The sequence below is a fragment of the Gorilla gorilla genome, chromosome X (genome assembly GCF_029281585.2).
Source record: "Gorilla gorilla gorilla isolate KB3781 chromosome X, NHGRI_mGorGor1-v2.1_pri, whole genome shotgun sequence".
NCBI lineage: Eukaryota > Metazoa > Chordata > Mammalia > Primates > Hominidae > Gorilla > Gorilla gorilla.
The window spans coordinates 86,487,036-86,512,306 of record NC_073247.2 but is presented as its reverse complement, the minus strand read 5'-3'; the positions used below and the strand labels follow the sequence as shown (position 1 = coordinate 86,512,306).

At 40.0% G+C, this 25,271-nt stretch overlaps 1 protein-coding gene across 1 annotated transcript in view; it reads left to right on the top strand.

Annotated features, from left to right (window-relative positions):
- NEXMIF (neurite extension and migration factor) overlaps positions 1 to 22,479 on the top strand; it is a 187,024-nt gene extending 164,545 nt beyond the window's left edge. The window contains exons 2-4 of the mRNA XM_004064411.5: positions 9,709 to 9,834; positions 10,873 to 15,250; positions 15,852 to 22,479. Of these exons, the coding sequence (XP_004064459.1) occupies positions 9,756 to 9,834; positions 10,873 to 15,250; positions 15,852 to 15,945 (4,551 nt within the window). The 5' untranslated portion in view covers positions 9,709 to 9,755 and the 3' untranslated portion in view covers positions 15,946 to 22,479. The remainder of the gene's footprint in view (positions 1 to 9,708; positions 9,835 to 10,872; positions 15,251 to 15,851) is intronic.
- Positions 22,480 to 25,271: the final 2,792 nt, after the last annotated feature.

The following is a 25,271-nucleotide window of genomic DNA, read 5'->3' as shown; positions in this document are numbered from 1 at the left end:
AAAATACAGAAATAAATATTTGAGCCAATCTAAGACTTGTCCCACTGAGAGATACCTGCTTTGCCAAGTACATGCCTACCTCTCTAAGATTGTAAGTGCTTTGAGACTAGAGCTTGTGTTTCTCACTTCTGTTTTCCTCATGGCATAGTCTAACATATAAAACAGGTATTTAATAAATGTGAAAAAACTTAACATACATCCACACCCATGTGACAGTCCCAGCCTTCCAGCAAGCTGTTTGTATTTTGTTTCCACATAGCCAAGAGAGGTAAGGAAGTGGAGTGCTCAAGTAAGCCCCAGATTCACAGACCTTCTTCAGTGTTGAACTATGCTGTTCTTCACTGCTTAGAATATAAAAAGGGTATCACTGTTTCAAGTACACATGTTAGGATGGCCTGGGAACTACCCTGATATTAAGAAGGAAGGCCAGAGATTTTATGGATGGTAAAACTGAGGCTCCCAGTTACCTGTAACAGCTACCTCAGTATCTCATGGGAAAACTACAGTGGGACCAAGATTGTTTCCTGGGCCAGGACAGTAGTATCACTTTTTTTAATGGGATGTTTTGTATTTGAGTATGCATTGTCTTCAATTTACTTGGAACCATTTATGCATTATTCTTGTGTACTTACCTAAAAATAGCTGATCTGTAGGGAAATGAATAGATAGTTCTATAATTCTTAGGGGTTCTGAAATATAGTAATTAATTTGATGTTTATCTCTTTATGGTCTTGTTTTCTGCTTTGGAAGTTAGAATGAAGTCAGAAATGAGTAAAAGAAAACTATGATCACTTGGGATTTTATATATGTGTATATTTTTATATATATATATATATATATATATATATATATATGAAGAAAAAGAAGGCTGGGTGCGATGACTCACGCCTGTAATCCTAGCACTTTGGGAGGCCGAGGTGGGTGGATCACAAGGTCAGGAGTTCAAGACCAGCCTGGCCAAGATGGTGAAACTCCATCTCTACTAAAAATACAAAAATTAGCCAGGCGTGGTGGCAGGCGCCTGTAATCTCAGTTATTCAGGAGGCTGAGGCAGGAGAATCACTTGAACCCAGGTGGCAGAGGTTGCAGTGAGCCGAGATCGCACCACTACACTCCAGCCTGGGTGATAGAGTGAGACTCCATCTCACAAAAAAATAAATAAATAAATAAATAAAAATAAAAAAAGAGAAAGAAAAGAAAAAGAAAGAAAGTTGGGCCAGGCACAGTGGCTCACGCCTGTAATCCCAGCACTTTGGGAAGCTGAGGTGGGCAGATCATCTGAGGTCAGGAGTTCAAGACCAGCCTGGCCAACATGGTGAAACCCCATCTCTACTAAAAATACAAAAATGAGCCGGGTGTGGTGGTGCATGCCTGTAGTCCCAGCTACTCGGGAGGCTGAGGCAGGAGAATCACCTGAACCCTGGAGGCCGAGGTTGCAGTGAGCTGAGATCACACCACTGCACTCCAGCCTGGGCGACAGAGCGAGACTCCATCTCAAAAAAAAAATAAAGAAACTTTTGTACTTGTCATGGTATCCCTAGTCCCTCTATTCTCCCCCCAAAATTTCAAATGGTATCTTAACTGGTCGTTATTAAATAGCTGAATTTATTTTAGCACTTCCAAAGAATTCCCAGCTTTGTTCATCTTCCAACTTCCAGTCCTTTATATTGCATCCTGCTTCCATGATGGAAGAAGAAAGTCACCATAATTTTTTTGAGTTTACATGAATGTCCTCTGTGTGTGTGTGTGTGTGTGTGTGTGTGTGTGTGTGTGTGTGTGTGTGTAAGGAGGAAATGTGTTGCTTGGGTGGGTATGCCTTGGGGTGACAATACAGAGCTCTAGAACCAGAGGCTGGAAGAGCAGTGCCTACTTCTCAGATGGATTTTGGCTTTATCTCTACTTTTCACTTCTCCTCTTGGGATAAGTAAGAACAGCTTTCTTATTTCTGACAGCATTTCCTCCAATAAAGACAAACAAAAAGTTAGTAGCCCTCTGATTAGTGGTTATTTTTATTGATAACTTACATTCCACTTGGTAAGTAACTTGGTGCTATGGGGATATTTCTGGACTAGAAGGCAACATACATCCCACATCCAAGAATGTGTATGTGTTACCAAATCACTATGTAACACTGGCAAGTAGTTTCCCCTTTCTGGGACTTGGTTACCCCACTTGTAAAATGGGGAGTTTGGGATGAGACTATCTTCCAAGATCCTTCCAGCCCTGTGGTTTAGTGATTATATTTCTGAAAAGAATGTAATAACATTTTTTAAAATGCAGTTAACAGGATAAATTAGTAATAAGAAAAGAGATTAGAAACCATATGGAGAAAGTCAAAAGATAATTTAGCCTAAAGTTATTGCGCTCAAGCATTAAATGTAACTCAGTGCTGCCTGGCAACAAAAGCACTCTTTGATTAGGATACAGTCCTTATATAAATGCATTCTCAGAAAGAGCCAGGCTACAGTGGTGTGGTTCTTCAGAGGACTCGTCATCTTCCACACACAAATGGGTCTTCCAGGTTGATCTCTCTTTTCCTAATATACCATTATACTGCCCATTTGGGTCTAGAGTCAAGGAGAAAGTGACTGTCTTTAGAAAGAAATACCCCACCTGAGAAACAGTGATTATACTCTTCTGTCACTCTTTCCTCAGATTTGAGAAAGAAAGCAGGCAGAAGTCCTGAAAATAAAATTCTTTCACAAAGGCAAAGGGACTCAGATGTGTCAGTGAAGTTGAGCTACCTATAGTTTATAAGGTTTAAAAGTTAAGACTAGTGAGGAGGCTGGCTATTCTTGACTTGAACCTAATAGTGCCTCTGCTTGTTCGTTCTACCCCTAATTCCAGTCTTAATGAATATTGTTTCTTGGCATTTGTATAGTGCTTTAATATATACAGTGCATTTGTACATGCTTTCTCATTGATTCATCGTCTTATGCACCTACTCTTCTTGAAAATTTCTTTAGAGTGATGTCACAAAAAATGGTACAGATAAAACCGGTACAGAGAGAAAGAAAAGAAGAGGAAGGGAGACCCAAATGTTGAGGCACTGAGCTAGGACACAAATGCAGCCACTATCACTTCTGCCTAGGAACATGATGGCAAAGAGGGTCCCTCTTAGATTGGTGGCTGCCAAAAATGAAGGCAGGTGATACATACGGAGCCCTGTCACCACCAGCAGCACCCTACTTGCTACCCCTGACAGGATTGGGGTATGTGTGTATAAAAATCAGAGGCATACAGGAAAGGACATGAGATGGAAGGGATTAAAGAGTTCCCTCAGGCTCATCTCAGTATCACACAAAACTTAAATCAGAATTTATTCTTGCATGTCAATTTTTTGTAGTACATGTAATTAGTTTCAATTTTTAAAGACGAAAAAATAGGCTGGGCATAGTGGTTCATGCCTGTAATCCTAGCACTTTGGGAGGCCGAGACAGCCGGATCACCTGAGGTCACGAGTTCCAGACCAGACTGGCCAACATGGCGAAACCCCGCCTCTACTAAAAATACAAAAATTAGCTTAGGAGGATAAGGCAGGAGAACCGCTTGTACCTGGGAGGCAGAGGTTGCAGTGAAGCAAGATCGTGCTGTTGCACTCCAGCCTTGGGGATAGAGCGAGACTCTGGAAAGGAAGGAAGGAAGGAAGGGAAGGAAGGGAAGGAAGGGAGGAGGGAGGGAGGGAAGGAAAGAAGAGGGAGGGAAGGAAGGAAGGAAGGAAGAAAAGAGGGAGGGAGGGAGGGAAGGAAGGAAGGAAAGGAAGGAAGGAAGGAAGGAAGGGCGTGATGGTAGCCTGTAATTACAGCTACTCGAGAGGCTGAGTGGCAGGCGGAGGTTGCAGTGAGCTGAGATCATGCCACTGCACTCCAGCCTGGGTGACAAAGCCAGACTCTGTTTCAAAAAAAAAAAAAGAGAGAGAGAGAGACAGAGAGAAGAAAGAAGCAAGAAAGAAAGAGACAAAAATTAAATGAATTCTAGATTGTTAGGAACTAAAAGAACCCTTAGATATAATCTAGTTTTTCTCCCTTATTGTATAGCTAGTAAAACTAAGTACCAGAGAAGGGAGGGAGCTTGTCTGAGGACACCTAGCTAATGATCGTACTCTGTCCATTATACAGTATCCCCTCTTCTATATGAGTTTTTTGTGCATATCTTTTGAATTTTGGAATTTTTTTTTTGAGACAGAGTCTCACTTTGTCCTCCAGGCTTAAGTGCAGTGGCACGATCTTGGCTCACTGTGGCTTCAACCTCCCGGGTTCAAGCAATCCTCCTGCCTCAGCCCGCCAAGTGGCTGGGACTACAGGCACGTGCCACCATGCCCGGCTAATGTTTTTGTATTTTTTGTAGAGACAGGGTTTCCCCATGTTGCCCAGGCTGGTCTCAAACTTCTGAGCTCAAGCAATTCGCCCACCTCAGCCTCCCAAAGTGCTAGGATTACAGGTGTGAACCACCACGCCCGGCCAGAATTTTGGAATCTTTATCATGAGAGAGGAAATATTTAATAGAGTCATACCATAGTTTTGAGATATATAGAATTCTTTAGAGTGTAGCTGTAGTAATCTCTTCTTGATGTCTTTCTCACCCTTAATATTGTTAAAACTTGTATCGTTGCTCATTTAAGCATGTTTCCTGTACTTAACATCATCATACCTCTGTATTTCCAGCTTAGGGTCTTAAAATCCTGATAGATATCTGAAAATAGAATTAGCCAAGCAGAGTTATGGATTAGAATGTGCTCCCTGTACTGTTGCTGATTCTGCCGTCCATAATACTGACTAAAGCTAGACTGGGAAGAATCAGACTAGACAGAGCTAGCTGGGCTAGCTTGGAAAACTGTCTGTGGGCCTATTTGCTATAGCAGTACCATCTCCTTGCTTCATTACAGTCCCTAACCCAACCTGAAGATTCCCCATCTGTAACAGCTTGCTTGTCAGTTGCTTTCTTTCCAGTGTGACAGCTAAGGTCCTGGTCAGCTTCATTAGACATGTTGTACCTGATAATGGGTCTTCATACTGGCCTTGCTTTATTCCCAAGAAGATCCTGGCGCCGATATTTCTGAGGCTACCCTGGTCTGGAATCCAACCACCCATGATTCTTCTTTCACAATCATCTATTAACTCTTTGATCTGTCTTTTCTCTCTATATTCTGACTACTGCTCCCTTACCTGTCACATCTAAATCATCTTCCAGGTCTATACAGCACACCTATGTAGTTCTACTTACATCTAACATCTCCTTTCCATTCCTATTTCCTCCTCCTGAATTCTAATCTTTTTGACATCTCACACCTGAACATTTTTTCCTATCTTCCCACCCTCTGTCTCTCCCACTTTCACTGGTCCTAATATTCTTCACTACTCAAAACCCTTCAGCATCTTCCTGAATTACAATTTAGTTGGCCTCCACAGTATATTTCAGTTTATCTTTCCACTATATTTTCTTGTTTGTACCTATTTCAGCCAAACATTATTCCCTAAATTCTCTCCCATCTTTTCCTACCATTCAACATCATTGTTTAACCAGTTTTTACAAAGTACATACCATGTTATAAGCACTATGTGAGCTAGGCCCTGTGGAGTTGGGGGTGTTGGTGCTTAGTCTTTTGGGGGTATCAGATATAAAGTAGTAAAGCTTGTATAAGATGATAAACACAGAGGAGATAAAAATTCTTTGAGAATACAGAGAATGACAGAGACTAATTTTGTTTGGAGTGGGGAATCAAGGAATGTGTCAAGGAAAAACTGAGAAGGGAAGAGGACAGAGAGGTGAAAGGGAGGTTGGGAAAGGGGAAGGGAAGGAATGGGAAGAGGGGACAGAGATTCCAAACAGAGAGAATATCAAGTGCAAGACACCGGGAAGCAAAAACAAATGGTTTAATATTAAGGGAGCGGAGAGGGTTAGAATATTTAGGAACATAGGGGGAAGTGAACAGAATGAAAAGAGGATACAACTGGAGAAGGTGAGGATTGATTGAGGAGAGTGTTTTGCAAAGCAAAACAAAGTTTTAAGGTACCTTGTCAACTTGCTATGATTCTATAGCAGTTGTTTAGAACATAGACTGGAGTGGGAGGGAGACTTGTAGCATTTCATGAAGGTCCTTCTGCCTGGAATACTTTTCTCTCCACTGAACTTCCCCATCCTCACCTCCAGAAAGGTCATCCTTCAAGGTTCACCTTAATGTTGCTGCTTTTAGTGAAGCCTTCCCAAATCTCCCGCCTCTCTAGAATTCTAGAATTGGAGTAATTTCCCTCCATTTGAGATTCCCATAGCAACTTTCTGCCCCTCTTTCAGTGTATTATACTTACAATTTGTCTGTAGCTTGCTTTCCCCCTCTAGACTCTGAGCATCTTGAGAACAGAGATCTAGCCTCATTTATCTGTCTTTTCTATGCTGTACTTGATACAATACTGTGATCACAGGTAGTACTAATAATTTTGATGAATTGATTTCAACTGGTATCCCAGAGACTGGCACTACTCAAACTCCAAAGGCTATATTGCCCCAGACCCATAGACAAAAACAGGACTTACTTTCTTGCCTTGATTTTTTTTCACCAGTTGGGAAAAGCCAGGGACAGCCTCAACACAAATGCTGGTGTGGGTCATCTAGACTCTGAGACCTTAGACTTCAAGGCCGCTGGGGAAGAGGATAGCAGCCTACAGGATCTATGAGCCTTTCTCAAGCCCAGCTGAGGGGAAGGGCAGATAGGAGGGATTGCTTTTCCAGTCTAATGGAGCATTTCCTTGCTTCAAAATACCATCTCCATGTTAATGTTATTTTAATGCCATTACACTGTGTAATTTACTGTGATCAGCAAAGCAATTTGTTGTACATTCTTCCAAAAGTGTTAATCAATTTTAGCTCAAAATAGATTTTAAAACCCCACCTAATTTACTGTCCTAAAATGCTGATCAGTGGGGGAAAGCTAAAGCAAGCCCAGAGTTGTTTGTACTGTAACTGTAAGAAATTATAATTCCTCCCCAAAATTATTTTTATAAGCAGCCAAGGTATAAGTAAATAGGTATGTAGAAAAATATATACCTTTAGTTGTCCTGTTTATAGCTGAGATTTGAAAAATCATAGGAAAGGACTAAAGGATTGTCTGCTCAAGGTCTAGCCTACTAATTCTGGAGAACAAAGGCCCAAATTATTGATAATCACTAAGTTAATATCTGTGATACTCAGTTTTCCCTTTTCAAAAAAAAGTTATAGACTCTAATAGAACCAAACTTATGAGGTAATTAATTACACATCCAACCTCCCATGTCCCCACTCTACCTCTTCTTTATCTTTTGCCAAAGTGTATCTCCTCTCTGTTCTCAACCTTATAAGATTCCCTTTACTTCAGAGTCATAAATCTTGGGTGCTTGGCCAGATTTTTCCATTAGAGGCAATTTATGTTCTTAGGGAAATAACATCCCAGAGTAAAGTTACAGCAGCACTAATATGTCCCCTGACATAGTGTTCTTGTCCTGCCTGAAAAGACTGGATAATTGGCTAGACACAGTTGCTCATGCCTGTAATCCAGCACTTCAGGAGGCTGAGGCAGTTGGATCGCTTGAGATCAGGAGTTCAAGACCAGCCTGGCCAACATGGCGAAATCCCATCTCTACTAAAAATACAAAAATTAGCTGGGCATGTTGGTGCGTGCCTGTTAATTCCAGTTACTTGGGAGGCTGAGACACGAGAATCGCTTGAACTCTGGAGGGGCCACTGCCCTCCACCTGGGTGATGGAATGAGACTCTGTCTCAAAAAAAAAAAAAGATTGGATAATTGTTGATACTTAAATGTATTGTTCCTATATATATTTCATGGTACATTAATTTTTACTGATAATAGATGCTTATCTGTGGCAGCTGTTCTGTATTTTCCTACCTGAAAGGGTATAGAAGTATAGATCAGTAACATGTGGAAACTTGTATTTGTCTAGCCCTGTTTTAGTCAGGGGTTGGAGTTGGTAAGAATCATGGAGATGGCATTTTGTGTTTTAAGAAAAAACACCTAGTCTCTTGGTCAGGAAACTTGGGGTTTTTTTTCATAGATCTCTCATTGTGTTGTTTTACAACCTTGGCTGTCATAGTCTCTCTTTCCATACCTTGGTCTTCCTGGTGATAAAAATGGACTTGCTTGTAGTTAACTATAGACATAAGGGATAAGAAGACATTAAATTATTGAAATCTAAAAGTAATTTGCCCCTTATCAAGTTTCTGCCAAGATGGACTTAGTGGAGGGGCAAAAGAGGGGTAAATGATACCTGAAGTTCTACTGAACTCCAAAACAAAAATGCACAGAGTAATCCATGATGGCAATATGATTCCATCTGATTTATAGGGTCGTCTTTGAAGCAGAGGCAGCTATCCAATCTGTTCATTCAGTTATACTACAAATGAGCCCTCCTTGACAAAGGGTGGGGACTTGGACATTGCTATCCACTCTTCTCCATCTTTTAAAACTCTCCAGCCCTTTTCTGTGTAAATACAAGTAAGCATATATTTTCTCTTTTCCCTGGCACCCATGGCTTATTGCCTATGCATCAAATCAGATCTCATATAAAATGAGAAGAAAATGTGGCAATTCTAATATATAAGTGTTAGGGGAAACCCAGAGTCATCTAACATTTTTAAAACTGAGAGACTGCCTAATACAGTCTTTGTATTTTATAGATAAGGGAATAGGTCCAGATGGGTAAAATATTTTATAGATTGAATCATGTGGAACTGTTACTGCTTCCTGTTTCTCAATGCTGAACCTGCTTTTTAGAGTATATTGCATGCATTAGGATAAATGACTATACAATTGAGATTCTTATAATAGCTGCTTGACTATCAATACCATATGCTTTTTAATAAAGGGATAGATACTCAGTTGGGGAGAAGGTCTAGGGACAGGGGGAGGGCTAGATGTTGTAGTGGCATGTGGCAGATACCCCCATCTCATCTCCTATCATTTTGCACATAAATACCACTCAGGTAGGTGGGCAGGAGATGAAGGGCTACAGATAGATATATGTCCTATGACCTAAAAATATCAGATGATGCTGGGGCCTTTTCAGAAAATCTAATCTTGTTTGTAGTCACATTTTTAAAAAATTTGCTGTGAGTTTGGAGGAATACTTGTCAAAGTCCAAGTTAAAGTCCTGGAAGTCGATAAACCAAGGAATTCTCTACCTCCTTCATCCTTAGCAGTCAAATTTTAAGGCACAGAAAGAGAAAATCTGAATATGATGTATATGTGTGTATGTATATGAATTGCCTTGTTTTTGAAGAGCATCTGATCATTTGAAATAGAAATGAGGCAAACAAAAATAAAGTTAATTGCCGCACACAAACACACATACAAACACACCTTATCTCAGGTTAGTCTTGTCTTTGCTTTGTGTCCTTCTTAATCAGGCAACCATGATTAGGTTAAATGCATTACTATTTGGAGGAAGGGATACGCTTGTCTGCTTCCTCGGATTTCAGTTTTGAATAATATTGTGGCACAGAGGTGATAGAAGGATCTAGGATGTATGAATGAGTGTGAGTTTCCAAACTGACTTTATGTGGTAGGTATGAATTGTGAAACAAAAACAATAGCAGTGATGAAGTCAGTCTGGAAACAGGTAAATCCCAGTGAGCCTTTTAAGACCCCTCTAGCTGAAATAACCTATAAAACACAAAATAAAACAAATTTAATGACTGATATTATATATTTGAAATGTGCAGGTTGGACAGCATTTGGACTTGGAATGAAACAATAAGAGGTTACATTCATGGATAACCAACAAGATAAGGCTATTGTTGCCTCAGCCAACGGAGAAAACACTCTGATTAATGGGGTCAAAGAAAATGGTAAGGGAATTTAATTATAGTATATTAATATCTCTCCTGGTAGTCCTCTGTTATTACTATGGATTTTCAGTACCCACAAAGTTGGGACAGGTTGAGTCCAGGATGCCTCTGAAATAAATGTTAATTGTAAACTTTATTCCACCAAATATCTAACTTGGCTATAAGAGTCTCTAAGAGGCATTGAATCTGACCCCTTTGCCCTCCCAAATCGTATCTGTCAGATGAAGATCCTCAAAATTCCTGGTGAATTAGAAATATGCTGTGATGTGAGGCTTAGAACTTCTAGAGTGGCCGGGCACAGTGGCTCATGCCTGTAATCCCAGTACTTTGGGAGGCCGAGGTGGGCAGATCATTTGAGGTCAGGAGTTCGAGACCAGCCTGGCCAGCATGGTGAAACCCCATCTCTGCCAAAAATATAAAAAATTAGCCGGGTGTGGTGGCAGGTGCCTGTAATCCCAGCTACTCGGGAGGCTGAGGCATGAGAATCACTTGAACCCAGGAGATGGAGATTGCAGGGAGCCGAGATCACGCCACTGCATTTCAGCCTGGGCAATAGAGCAAGACTCAAAAACAAGAAAGAGAGAGAGAGAGGGAGAGAGAGAGAGAGAGAGAGAGAGAAAAGAAAAGAAAAGGAACTTGTAGAGTCACTAGGAGCTTCCAGAACATGGATCTGGAGGACAGGCCTGAGCCTCGTAGCTCAAAAGTATTAATGTTCCATCTGAGCATTTTCCCCTTGAAAGCCTTGACTTTCCAATTGATCAAGCAGTCCAATTATTTTCTCATTTCTGAGGAGAGCTTTGCCTTTTTCTGAGGAAGAAACTCGGCCTAAATAATTATTATTTTTGATTTGCATGAATGTTCAATATAAAATCAGCGTTGTTCTTTAACATTGTAGTTTTTATTTGTAAAGATAGAGATGTGAAGGCTTAGCTTATACAATAAGATCAAGTACCAGAAACTGATCAAGGGAAAGAGAGTTAATGAGTCTGGTCTAAGACTCTTAATTTTATTCCTGTCATTTCTTTCCCTTTTTTCTAGACTCAGAGGACCAGGATGTGGCAATGAAGTCATTTGCAGCTCTAGAAGCTGCTGCACCTATCCAGCCTACACCGGTGGCACAAAAAGAGACCCTGATGTATCCCAGGGGTCTCCTGCCTCTACCCTCTAAGAAGCCCTGTATGCAGAGCCCGCCCTCTCCTTTGGGCCTGATTGAAGCACCCGAACATGCTGCTAATAGTGCTTCTGTGAATGCCATCTCCCTCACATCAGGCATTGCAAAAGGCCTGAACACATGGTCACTTCCCAATGAATGTGAGAAAGCTCCATTTGCCATAATGGAGCCTGCAGGCATGTCAGCTCTGAATGGGGACTGTCTCATGCAGCCAAGTCGGACTTGCTTAGGCTGCTTCATGGAATCCAAGGATGCAGTAGATCCTGAGCCAGGGATCAGTCTGAAAGTTGGTGATCTAAATAGGGATTATGAAACGTGTGCAGTCTCTGATATAGGGATTCAGTGTATTAATGCTGGAGAAAATATGAAATATGGAGAGCAGCTGCTCTCAGACCAGCTCCTAGGCTTCCCCCTGCATAAGTCAAGGGCAGGAGACAGACGAGAAACTGAGAAACCTGACATTGACTTGGAGGATCCAGCTCAGAAAAGCTATTATGAGGCATTACTGTTAGACAAGTGCAATACAGAAGAAGCTTTGCTTGCAAATTCCAGTCAGGATTGGGGTTACTTTGAGACTTTCATTAGTGAAAGTAAGATTGAACTGCTTGACCTCTGTTCCAAAAATGAGCTGTCTGTCAACCTATTCTCTGAAGAAGATGTGGATAACTACATGTTTGATGATGATGAATCAACACTAGGCAGTGATGTCTGCTCCCTGAAAATTCGATATGAATCCTTTCAGGACAATGTTCGAGACAAGACTACTCTTTTGATGCAGGAAGATGCCCAATTCAACTTTTTTCCCAGCGTCTTTACTACCTGCCCCAAGCGAGAGTCTAAGAGTGGGGCCCTGAAGCAGAGCAGTGATTTTTCCCAATTCAAGGTCCCTGATGTGAGCATCATCTGGGGGGAGGAAGATAAAAACTTGGACAAGAAGAAAGGCAAAGAGGAAGGACAGGAAGACAAAGGTGTAGAGAAGAAAGATGGAAAGGATAATGGAGAAAAGCCTGCCTTAAATAAACCATGCAGTGGGACTGAAGTAGAGCAACTTAAGAATCCAAAGCAGGGCCATCTTGCTAATTCCTTGGAGACATCAGGGAGTTTCAGTGATGATAGTTCCTTCATTGAGATCTCATATGATGCTATGGGTGAGATCAAGGACTGTAGTCGCTATATGGCTCGGGACACTAATTCTGGCAGCTCCTCCTCCCAACAGAACTATGGGCTGCGAGCCAAGAGAAAAGTCAGATACAGTGAAGATTATCTATATGATGTTGACTCACTAGAGGGTGAAAAAGTAAATGAGAGGAAGGAATGGCTGCCACTTGGTTCCAAAGAGGAAGATGATGATGAATGGTGTCCCAAAAAGAGAAGAAAAGTAACCCGTAAGGAGCCCCCTGTTATTATCAAATATATCATCATTAATCGCTTTAAAGGTGAGAAGAACATGCTGGTGAAGTTGGGTAAGGTGGATGCCAGTGAGACAACAGTGAATTTGAGTGAGAATCAGCTCAACAAATATGCCAAGCTGGCACCCTTGAAAGGCTTCTGGCAAAAGAAGAAGAAGCAGAGAAACACCAACACGGACTCCATCAAGACACCTTTTTCCCAAAAGCAAAGCTTTGAACCAGGTAGCTTTGAGGTGTCATTTCTGCCACCTGCTCGCAAACGAAAATCTAAACTTGGCAACAGGCACAGGATTCAAAGAATCCCATCCATTGAAATTTCAGCAAGTAGTAAACAGATTTCATTATGTAATGATCAGAGGCACGCTAGTAATCGTAAAGAAGATGGAGGCCTAAAAGGTACACTGAAGTCAGCACCTCTGGGTGCTCCTAGCTGTGCAAATGGATCACATTTAAATGACATCACAGGCCCTGACTCAGTGAAAGTCAAAGCCCAAGACACAGAGTTTAAGGGGCCAGAGAGGAAAGTGCTCAACAAAATCAAATTTAAAAGTGAAGCTAGGTTAAAATCTAAGAAAGTCAAAGCTGCTGGGCAAGAAAACAAGCCAATTGTTCAAATGAGCCCTCTCTTGGAAAACCAATCCTCCAAGGCTAATTTAAAGAATGAAGTTATTCCTGGGACATCAAACAGTTCCCGTCTATCTGAATTTCATGAGGCAAAGGCTGCTAAGAGTTCCACTTTTCTACCAACGACCTGCTCTTCTGAAATGCCTTTATCATCTGCTAATGTTACCACTAATATACCTGTTATCCCTGGAGGGTATCTGCAGACATTGTTAGATGCTTCTGACTTGTCAAATAACACTAGCATCTCATACTTCAGCCACCATTCTCCAGAGCAAAATGAAGGCAGCCTCACTCAAACCGAAAAATCATTTGTACCCCTCCAGCCTACCCAGGACTGTGTGCTCACCTCATCCTCTGACTCTGAGCTGCAGCAGTCATCTCATAACTTCAAAATGGAATCAAGCAACTATGGAAATGTGTGGCCCAACAAGGCTACTTCTGGCACCCAGGAATTCATGGCTGAAGTCTCAAGGGAGATAGCCCCAACCCAATCCAGTGAATTTGGAGCCTCCCAAGTAGTCTCCATGGAAAATAACCTCACACCTACAACATACAATCCAATCTGTCTCAATAGTGGTGGCAGTAATTGCAACAAGGTCCTGTATGATTCCATGCAAGATACCCAACTCCCATCTGATGACTCTTACCAATTATGTCACTTTAATAATGGAGAGATCTGCTTTCCTTTCCAGCAGGGGCCAGTCAATATGGATGATGGTCGGCTCTTTAGCTTTGATTCAATGGCCCCACTCTCTGTCAGCTCAAGTAATTATTGCTCCTTAAGCTTGAAGTCCTGTGAAAAGGATGGCGATGATGATATCACTGATGACTTCCTGGCCCATTGCAGCCCTAAGCTGGTGATCCAGCAAAGCATTGATGAGATAGCACCACTAAAGGAGTCCACTGACCTCCTGGATATATCCAACTTCACCCCTGACAAATTCCGCCACTCTTCCCTTTCAGAGATGTCCCCACCGGACACCCCTAGTCTTTCCCCTCAAATTACCAGATGTGAGAGTATGAAGACACTAGGAACACTAAAGGGGTTCCAAGAGGGTGTCCCAGGACCATTGGACAGTGTGGAAAAAATCAAGTGGGACTGCAGTACCCTTTCACGGCAGGTCCAAATGGAGGATGGATTTACTTTAAATAACCACCAGTTTCAGTTCCATATGTTCAATGATGAGGATTCTGTCAGCCTGCTCCAAAAAAACCCTTGCCTGTCAACATTTAATGATCCATCTGGTCAAATTAGTACCAACAACAAAGTGTCAAAATCAAGAAAGAAAAGTTCACCCAGCAAGAGTGGGGCTATGAACCAAAGCTCTTCTCAGAAAAACACCAGGAAAAAATCCCTCAAAGGTAACAACAAGGGGATTGAAAAGCCACCTGGCAAAAACTCCCGCCAGGTCCCTAAGTCCACAAAGAAAGGGAAATACATGGCTGCCATCAATGGAGAGAAAATGCAAATTGGCATTGGCCGTGGGGGAAGCCAAACCAACACCATATCCTCCACTGGGAAGACATTGGCTGAATGTATCCAACATGGTGGCCCTATGGCCTCTATGAAGATGCCAAGTCAAAAGGGACTTTCTGGAGATTGGGCCTTGGGGAAGGAGAGCAGCCCAGGCTGGAGCGATATGAGCATGGGCACCAACACCAACAGCCTTCTGGATGATGACCAACGGGAATTTCAGGAGCCTTCCTATATCTTGTCCAACATTGCCTCTGGTATGGCAGATGTGCAGAGATTCATGATGGCCTCCATAGAGCCCCTTTGGGAACCCATGGAGCACCATGGGGATCCCAACATATTCTACTCCCCTGAGTCCAATAGTCTAAAATTAAAAACCCTCAAAATATTGGCTGGGACACCACAGGAGTCTAAGAAAAAGATCAACAGTGGGTCCCAAGGAGCCACTAAGAATCACAGGTCAATCAAGGGTGTGAGCAAAAGCAATGGGAAAACAGCAATAGGTGATCCTGGTCGTGCAAACATGCCTGGTTATAACGAGGACTCTCGCTCTACCTTCTTTGATAAAAAGTATAGTAACATGAGCACTTTAGGCAATAACGGACCGACACACAAAAAGTTGTATCGTCACAAATCCAGCTCCAAGGCCCTGAGAGATGAGAAATGTAAGGGAAAGCACATGGAGCGAGAACAGGTCCACAAGGATGAGTCTGGGACAGCTTCTTTTGAAAAACTGAGGTAATACTGCACCAGTATGGCTGAGATGATGCACCCTTAGCTCTCCTACTACCTACTAAGCCCGCAGTCCCTCATTTTTTCCCTCTTGAAAGCAAAAATTTGCATGAAAGAAACTGTCCCATTCCCTTCTTTTTCAAAGTAAAAAGAAAATTTTAAAGTGCATGAAAATCCCTATGCCTGTAAGCCACCCAAAAGATTGGGCAATTTTGTTGTGGCTTGGCTAGGGATAAGCTCTAACAAAGCTATTTCTTCTTCTGCTATTCATCACTAGTTACTACATATTAAGAAAATAGAATTAAAATATGCTCTTGAATGATTTTTGGAAGTGAAAGGCTTTGCAGTAAGTCAGATTTTGAAAAATAGAATTTAAAAGTCATGTAGACAAAAAGCCAAGATCATTTAAACAAAAGAGCATTAGCTGGAAAACAAAATCTGAACATGTGGCAAATAGGAGGGCTTTCCAGTGCCCCATGCTATTTGTATCTTTTTCTACATCATACGGCATCTAGTATGATGTTAACAAATTTAGCTTGTATGATCCCTTTGTGGGACATACACTAAAACTAACTAAGATGGCATAAATTGTTTGATTTTTCTGCAGGGATTCCGACTACAATCTCCTAAAAGCAGAAACAACCTTTTGGGTTTTACCTGTGTTTGAAGAAGAGACTCGCATTTTCCAGAAAGACATTTGATGTTTGTGTTTTATTTCTTTCAAAATATGCCTTGTGGTATGTATGTTGACATGTAAGTGCTTAAAGAAAAGAATTTTAAATTGTGGGAATACGTCTTTGGAGCAAACTTTAATCTCATGTTCTATTTAAAAGACTTAAAAAGTCATACAGTTGCACAAGTAGTTTATGCACTATTTACCCACAAGGAAAAAATTGAAAACATTGTGCCAAACTACAAACAAGTGACTGTACTGTATATATTTTTACTTCTATATCAACATTTGGTTGTATTTGGGGAACTTGTCCCTGTTAATTTACTAGAAACATTCCAGTGATTCTTGCTATCAACCACCCCCACTTATGTGGATAGCACCTGTAGATCATGGTGGAAAAATATGTTGTGTTACACAATTTACCAAAATTAAAGGATACTGTTTGAAATGTGCCAAATTTTCTTACCTCATCTCACAGATTCACCCACAGTTTAAAGCTCATTAATTATTTTTAAATGGATATATACACACCCAAACATATATATGTATGTGTGTGTGTGTGTATATATACACACACACACACACATACGTTCTTTTAGACTCTACTGTCCTGTGTGGAAACATGAACAGCTAAACAAGGCAAAATAAAGATTTGCTTGTTCCATTGTGTAAGGGTTAAAATTTTGGAAAAGTCTGAAGGCCACAACAGCTAAGTCCATCAGGGACCCAAGTATATACATTTACAGAACGTTTTACAAGGAAACAAAACAGCTGCTTTCAAAGTTTGTTTTCTAAAAGCAAAATCTGTAGCTGAAAATTATTTAAAGTGCAAAGTTATATTGCTGATACTTTATATCTCAGTTTTATATATTTTATAATAGTCTGGGATAAATTATAAAAATAGCTATAAAATCAACACTAATGATAAATGAAGTATATAGAATGCTTTTATTTAAATACTTTCCTAAATGTTTTATTCCAGTTTTGTCAAAAGTGCACTCATATCATGGCTTTAGTGTTCTTTCAGTGTTTAATCTTGCAATGCCAATGTCATTTAAAGAAAATGTTAAGGCATCCCAGTTCAACCAAATTTTTCTTCTTGTGAGTAAAGTACATTTACTATCAGATAAGATGAACATTTGTGGCAACAACTGATTTGGGCCATATACACTTAGTCTGAGGATAACCAATATTTGATGCCACACACTAAACTTAAATCTCAATTTTAAGTACAAATTTTTAAATCACATTTTTTATTCAGTACTCCCCCTACTTTTTAAAAAAAATTTCACAGCCCCGACATTCCTCACTACTACTTTTTCTTCCCTGTTATTCACCACTTGACTTCTAACATTTGATCTCTTTTCTTTGCGCAATTGAAGGCCTGTGCATCTGATGACTGATGCATTATGGCACAGATGAGATAATGGATGTGAGAGCGCTTTGTAGATCATAAAGTGCTATACAGATATAGGGGATTAAATTATTAATATTGTTAGTTGTTGTCGTTGTTACTATTCTTATTAATATTGTTACTAACCTATTAACTTGTGAATATATAGGCTGGGGTGGGAGGGTGGAGAATAAGTGGGAAGGGAAAAAGGGGATTTAACAAAAAAAGGGAAGATGTTTCAAAAGGAAAATTTTAAGCAAAATATGAACCTACCTAGTCAATGCCACCTAAATGTATTCACAAACAGAGAAGCAACATTTGAAAGTAGTCAGAGAGAAATGGAAGGAAGCCTGTCATGTATATAAGTATAGTATATACACTTCCCGGTCCATGATTCCTTTCACCAGCCTGCTCTATTCCCTACAGCTGGGTCGTAAAATGAACAAGCCTGTGTTCTTGATCGTGTGTGTTCCCAACGTTAGTCTCTTGTGTCTGTGGGGATGAGTGGGTGAGGAGCATTCTGTGAGGCTGGTACAGGCCCATTCCTAGGCTTTAATGCTCTGTTTGCAGTGAGCCCTGGAAAATTACTTAGTGGAAAGGCACCAGATGAAACATGTCTCCTGCCCCATAGCTACCATTCAAAAGGGAAAATAACCAAACTGGAAAACCTTCTTCTATTTCTCTATTCTGATAGCTAGCTGTACTAAATGCTATGGCCAGTCCCTAGAAACTGGTCTTTGTTTTGTTTTTGTTTTTGTTTTTGTTTTTGATTTTTCTGTTTTGCAGCTGAATTTTGGCTTGGAATCACCAACTCTGCCTGTATTGTGATCCCCAAGACTCCAGACCTCAGAGTCACCTGCTGGCTTAGAGGAGTGGAGTGCTTTCTATGTAATGAAAAGGTGGCAATTAATGAAAAAATAAAGAAAATGTTCCATTAATACAATGTGTTTTTATAAAAGTAAATATGGGAGCAGTTGTCCCAGTTTTTTTTCGGTATCAGTTCAGCTTTGGAGAATGGGGCGTGAGTGGGGTAGGACAGCCTGAAACTGTTGGAAACAATTTCCTTGTGAGAACTTGCTATCATAAGTCCTTTGGAATGGATATTCTTTCAGTTGCTCCTATGGAGCCCATTAAGGGCCAATTCTAGGGCATAGTTCATCCCTTTCTCCAAAGAGAATTGTTATTTTAAAGCACCTTTTTAATTGGCCTGCAGTGTATTATATGTTTTTAACATATAAATTAGTGACGCATAACCAGTCACTTTGTACTGAAACATAAAAAGAAACAGAGTTTGAGAAATGAGCAATAGGCCAAGGCAGAAGATGTTTATTCTCTTAATTGCATTTAATATTCCTCTCAGTACATTGTGTTCTGAGATGTTCATCATTTAGCATTTTGTTGGTCCTGTCTCTGCTCTCACAGTTCTTTTTCTTCCTGTCATAACCAGCTGCCTTAGTAGAGTATAAAAATAGTGTTTTGCCCTATCACTGGTATCTCAAGTCAGAAATATATATTATCCTTGGTCTGAAATTCCTGATTACTGCTCCCTTCTAACCTTCCCCCTCTGAGAAGCTGTTTCCTATTAATGCCTCCCTAACAGAGTCCCATTTAATCTTTACTTTCCTGGAAATGGTAACCTCCCTTATTCTTCTTACTTAATCTCAGACCTTGGTCTTAGAATTTTTCTTTTATGGTCTCATATCCCACCTGCCCAAATTGTCAGGGCTCAACAATCTTAGGCTGCTTTCTTCTGGAAGTTCAGAGGGAAACCTTCCCATTCTTAATTGCCTTTAATTGCTTTGGCTATTTTCAAATCTAATTTTTTAATTAAACTTTTTTTAATTTTTATAGAGTAGGGGTGCAAGGACAGTTGTGTTACATGGATATATTGCTTAGTGTTGAAATCTAGGCTTTTAGTGTACCCATCACCCAAATAGTGTACATTGTACCCAATAGGTGGTATTTCATTCCCTCAAATATAATTTTAAACACACACTCGTGCCCACATGGACAAATTATATCACATGACTGAGGAAACTTAGAAATTCCTTTTCCCTGAAGATCTGTTAAGAATAGGTCTCATCTCCTGCCCTGGTTAGGTGCTATACTATATGGAGAAGGGTATTGAGACTTTGGGGGTCATGTTTGGGCTGTGATAACTGGTTTGAACCAGTGACCATCCTTTCTGCCTCACCAAGGTCTCTTATACCAGCTTCTTCACATATGCTGCTTCCTCCCAGCTTTCCCTTCTGACTTCTTGTTACTCTGTGCAACTATGTGTCAAGGCCTTACCTTTTCCTAATGTTTTCAAACCTCCTGCATTACTTTGATCATCACTTCTTCAGCCATCTCACTGAAGTCCTTGGTGCTAGCTGGGCTTTTGTGACAACTTTCACCTTCTCTGAACTTTTTCCTTGCTGGGAAGCATCTGCGTGTGTGAGGGGGCTACGGAGGGAAGTGTGTGTGTGTGTAAGAGAGAGGCAAAAGGATGCTTCAAAAGCTATAAACAACTCTAGCAAGCATCCTAAGTCCTATGTGAGGTTTTGCAGTTCTAGTGAATTTCTGTTTTAGTAGGTTTCAATTAACATTTACTGCCTAAAGGAGAAAAACCATATCCAAGGACCTTTTAGCCATGCTTGCTATTACCAAGCTGGACCAGTGTGATGTAGATCCAACATGTCTTCAGCTTACAGATGCTCTCAGAACAGTTCCAAGAATTGAAGAGAGCTAAGTTTCTATGCTGAAGAGGAGAATGGAGCACTAGCTAGTCCTAACTATTGCTAGAAATAGAAATGTTTATTTTCTCCTTTATTATTGAGAAATTATCTAATTTAAGGAGTAACCATTTTCATTTAGGGATTTTTTTAATGACTGCCCATCACTACAGAAATATGTTCTTTTTATAAAATAAAACTAATGTGAGGTTGGTTTGTTTTCTAATCATAAAATTCACTAAGCCTATAGTTACATTTAGAAGATTTAGTACCAAAATCAAACTTTTAGTAACAAACAGGAATCTTGTCAGCACAATGTAGGCCAGGGATTTTGTAAAGGTTTCTCAAAGACCCAAATAAGGGAGAAAAAAATTTTGGTTGGGCTGTTTAACTTGGGAAACACTGTCATCAGCTTGAGGGTCCTCAGCCAGCATGTGATTATTTTGATGACAGGACTCAGGCTACCCTTTAAGGCACATTTTTTACTCAGCATTAAACACTAGCTACAGTCATGAAGCAGAGCTCCCATTGCAGCTACATACTTGAGATGTACTCTTGGTTTCAGAATCGTAACTAAGAGGTAAGGCATTGGAGAAGGACAATGTAAAAGATAGAGGTTTAGAACAAAGTTTACGGTGTGAATGAGGCTTTCAAAATCAGTATCTGGGTAAATTGATACTAACGACACTGAAGAAACACTCATCCACATAAGATGGAAAGGATGTCTGTCCATCTAACAAGCTCAGGGGTTTCTGAGTCTCAGAATGACATCCCATTTCAAAAAGAAGAAAAGAGATATTGAAATCATTCTGCCTGTTTGAGAGATGACTGGTTATTTACAGCACAAAAAAAGGCTTAGAATGAAAACTAGAAGAGGCCTTTTGTTTTTCACTCCCAGTGAGGAGAGTAGAAATCTTAAGATGCTCTACTGGGCTACCTGTAGCACTGACTGGAGTTTGCTGCCTACAGAGTTTTGAATGTACTAGTCCTTAGTTTCCATAGAACTGAATGCACCTCTTTAGTAAGTTGCTGATTTATGGTGCTAAAGAAAATGATTATTCCCATTTTTTTCTTCTTCCCCAAGCCCCTTAAGCATTTAAGAAAATTTAAAATAAAAGCGTTAGAGGCCCTTTTTATGAATGTAACCTAAGTTTCTGTTTGACATATGACACTGCAACTTAAAAATGTTAGGAAATTATTTGCCTTTTTTTTTCTTTTAGAGTTAAGCTTTATAAATAATCTGTAGAACCAATTGAAGTTTAAAGCTTAAGGATCACTCTTAAGACGTCTACAAAATCTTGTATATTTTTAAGTGTGCCAATTTGTAACATATTTTGTAAGTGTATATTTTTCTTAGAAAAGTGCTGTGAAGTGTCTGTATGTGAGAGTTTTCCTTTTTCTGCACCACTAGGTGCTAATAAAAGGATATTTACTTCAAAGTTTCTGGTTTTAGAAACCACAATACAAAGAAAAAAAATACACTTTTGTTGGAAATTTTGTAACACAAAACATGTTGTGAAAGAGTGTAGTGATCTTGTGCAAAAGAAAATGAACATTTGTGAGCTTCTTGCTGTTTTATAGATTTTCTTGTAAATTATTCTTGTAACACTTCTGGTTTTGTTGTTCTTGTTGCAAAGGTTTCAAATATTTGTGACTGAATGTACGGTGAAACTGTCATAATGTTACCTAGCTGAGTTTTGTTATTGTTTATGAAATAAATAAAAAGAAAAGTTTAAAATACTGCTTTAGAATCATATGTATTAGAAATCAAACCATTTCTAATTAAATCTATGTCCCAAATAAAACGTTCTTTATCATCTAGAGCAGTGTTTCTCAAACTATCTGTGGTGAGGGACCAATAGTTTTTGCAATCCATCACAGACCAATACTATTATAAAACACAACAAAAATGAATTTCTAAGAAAGTTAAATGGAAAAAAGATATGCAAAATAAAAGCCCAAATGTATTAGATTTAACATGTAAAATTACATTTCGAGATAAACATAACATAAGGGGAAAGAAACGAATTGCAAAAAGTTGGTACCCTGTTTGAGACAAGTCCACTCATCAATGTCAAATTGCCATAGAAGGTTCTAATCATACTTTGAATAACACTTTGACTAGACCAGCAGCATTGCCATCATCTGGGAACTTGTTAGGAATGCGAAATTCCAAGCCCTACACCAATTCTGCTGAATGAGAATCTGAATTTTAACAAGATCCCTAGGTGTTTTGTGTGCATGTTAAAGTTTGAGAAGCACTGGGCTAGAGTTTTGTGTAGGGGATTCTTTTGCCCCTCAAATTGAGGAATCATCTTCTAGTGTGTCCAGTCTTCAAAGACCTTAAAACAAATTGTGTCTTTGTTTTGTGATCCAGATGGAATCTGCAGAGATGCAGTCCTCTCAAAGTGTTAAAGCTGTTTATTGAAAGTAATAAATGCTGATTTGCCTGGTACCCAAAAGATGTCAGATTTTCCATAATTCCCTACAGTTCCTACATCATGTTACTTACCACTCGCTCATGAACCTTGTTTGCTTTATTCAGGACTTTCCCAAACTCAGTCCCTACAGTACCCAGTATTTCAAAGTATTTGCTATGTCTAGAAAAATTGAACTTTGTTTTCAATTGCCCAAACTGTTTGAGTCACCCATCAGAGCCTGGAGTCTTGGCTAACCATAGCAAGATCATTGAGGCACACGTGAGCCAACAGTCACTTCTTTGGTTTTGAACACCACTGCTCAAAGAAATTGAAAAGTGTGCATGAGGAAATGTCTCTCTTCTCACTGGATATCCTCATCCACTTCTACCACTTCAGCTACCATCTAGATGTCCACAAATCTCCCCCATGTTCCTGGCTTATATTTTTAGTTGTAGGCTGGCTGTCTCTACTTGGACATTCTGCAACATCCTCAGACATTTATTCAAGTCTGAGTGTGCTCTAGCTCTTTACCCTCTGAGTGTGCCCTAGCTCAGTGAATGATGCTGCCATCCATCCAAGCCAGCAACTCATGCCTCTTCCAACCTCACATCCAACTGGCCACTCTCAATTCTCCTGCCTTTCTATCACCATGACCACTGCCTTAATTCAAGCTTTCATGGTATTTCACCTGGACTATTGCAACATTGCCCTAATTCAGTGACTTTTGGACTTGGATTTCACATCTGGAAATTTTGGGGTTTTTTTGAGACAGTGTCTCATTCTGCCACCTAGACTAGACTGCAGTGGCACAGTCTTGGCTCACTGCAACCTACACTTCCCAGGTCAAGTGATCCTCCCACCTCAGCCTCCCAAGGAGCTGAGACTACAGGTGTGCTACCTGTACTACCACCACATCTGGCTAATTTTTGTATTTTTTTAGAGACCGTGTTTCACTATGTTGCCCATGCTGGACCTGGAAATTTTTTAACAAGAAAAAAGAAATGGAAAGGAGAGTCTTTATAGTAGCCAACTTTTTATTGTGCTCAGTAGGGAGTATTTTAAAAAATCATTTGTTATCAAATCACAGAAGATCATTTAACACCAAAAGACAGTCAGATAGTCCTTTGTTTAATATGTACTGTATTGTCTTTTTCTCTTCACCATGGACCATAAGACATTGAAACCAAACCCCCAACTCATTAATTTAAAGAGTGAAGGAGATTTTGAATTTCACATCTAAGGGGGTGGGAGAGGATGGAGAACGAGGGGCAGAGCAGTTAAAGACCCTATGATCAGACCTATTTAATGCTCTGAGTCTTCATTTCTCCCAAGTTCTAGAAGTTTCACATGTGATAGAGATTCCAAATGCATATTCTTCACTCCATGCAGGATTCAGAGGTGTATTCTGGTGAACATGGCCTAGATAAAGATTCTTGCACTAAACTAGTGGCAGAGTTGGGGTAAGTGAGTGATCCCATTCTTTTCCCTGTGGTTTCACATCCTTTTTGTTCTTCCCTGGCAAAAGTTGAGATCATACTAGAGCTTAGGGGGAAGATGGTAGGTCCTTTGTCTAAAGGCATTTGATCTGTCTTGGAACTGAGCTTTTGATGGACCTAATTTTGGGGAGATTATGGCACTATTTTAATACAGATTTCTACTTAAAAGTAATTGGAGCTATAGTTATTAAACTTTATAGGCCACATACCACTTTAAGAAACGAATTAAATCAGTGGGCCTTGTCCCCAGAAAAACAAACATATTCAGAATTTTGTGGAAGTCACAAATTAAAAACTGCTATATTAGGGTCATGAATTCCCTAAAACATCTTCCCCACATCATAATGGAATCTCAGTCTATCTCCTCTTCACTGACCCAAGATGATAACTCATTTATTTATTGTCTACTATGTGTCAGTTACTTTACATGAATTACAATTTCTTACAACAACCCTGCAAAGGAAGCATCTTCCCTATTTTACATATAAGAAAATTGGGACAAAGATTGGTGCAGTAAATTTCCTCAAGATTGCACAACTGTTAATCTTCAAAGACTTTCACCAGAGCTGGCAAAGCCCTTTATGTTTGTCTTACCACAATCCCATGTCTGTAACTCAAAATTCATTTTCCAGCATAACCATATTAACTATACCATGTCAAAAATATGATAAATATTAATATTAATAGCCATTAATAAATAGTTCACTCTGTGTCAGATATTGTGCTAGATGCTAGGAAAACAAAGAATTGAAATATAAAGCACATGTGTTTCCCTCTAGGAGCTCACAGACAACAGACAGGTATAATTTAATAGTTTAAATTAAAAAACACCCAGTGGCCAATTTAACATAAATGATCACATATAAAATAACTAATGATTTGCTGTCCTTAAATACCTTAGAGGAAAAGAACCTCCATCCATTGTTATGGAGGGAACAATGTCACAAAATGTCAGTAGCCAATATTTCACCTTCCATCCTTCTCCCTATTTTGGAATCAGAGTTGAGAGTGAGCTTAGATCCATCACTTACTAGCTATGTGATTTGGGACCAATTACTTTGTTGTTGTTGTTGTTGTTGTTGTTGTTGTTGTTTTTGAGACAGAGTCTCGCTCTGTCACCCAGGCTGGAGTGCAGTGGCACGATCTCGGCTCACTGCAAACTCCGCCTCCCGGGTTCACACCATTCTCCTGCCTCAGCCTCCTGAGTAACTGGGACTACAGGCACCTGTTACCACGCCCGAATAATTTTTTGTATTTTTAGTGGAGACGTGGTTTCACTGTGTTAGCCAGGATGGTCTCAATCTCCTGACCTCGTGATCCACCCGCCTCAG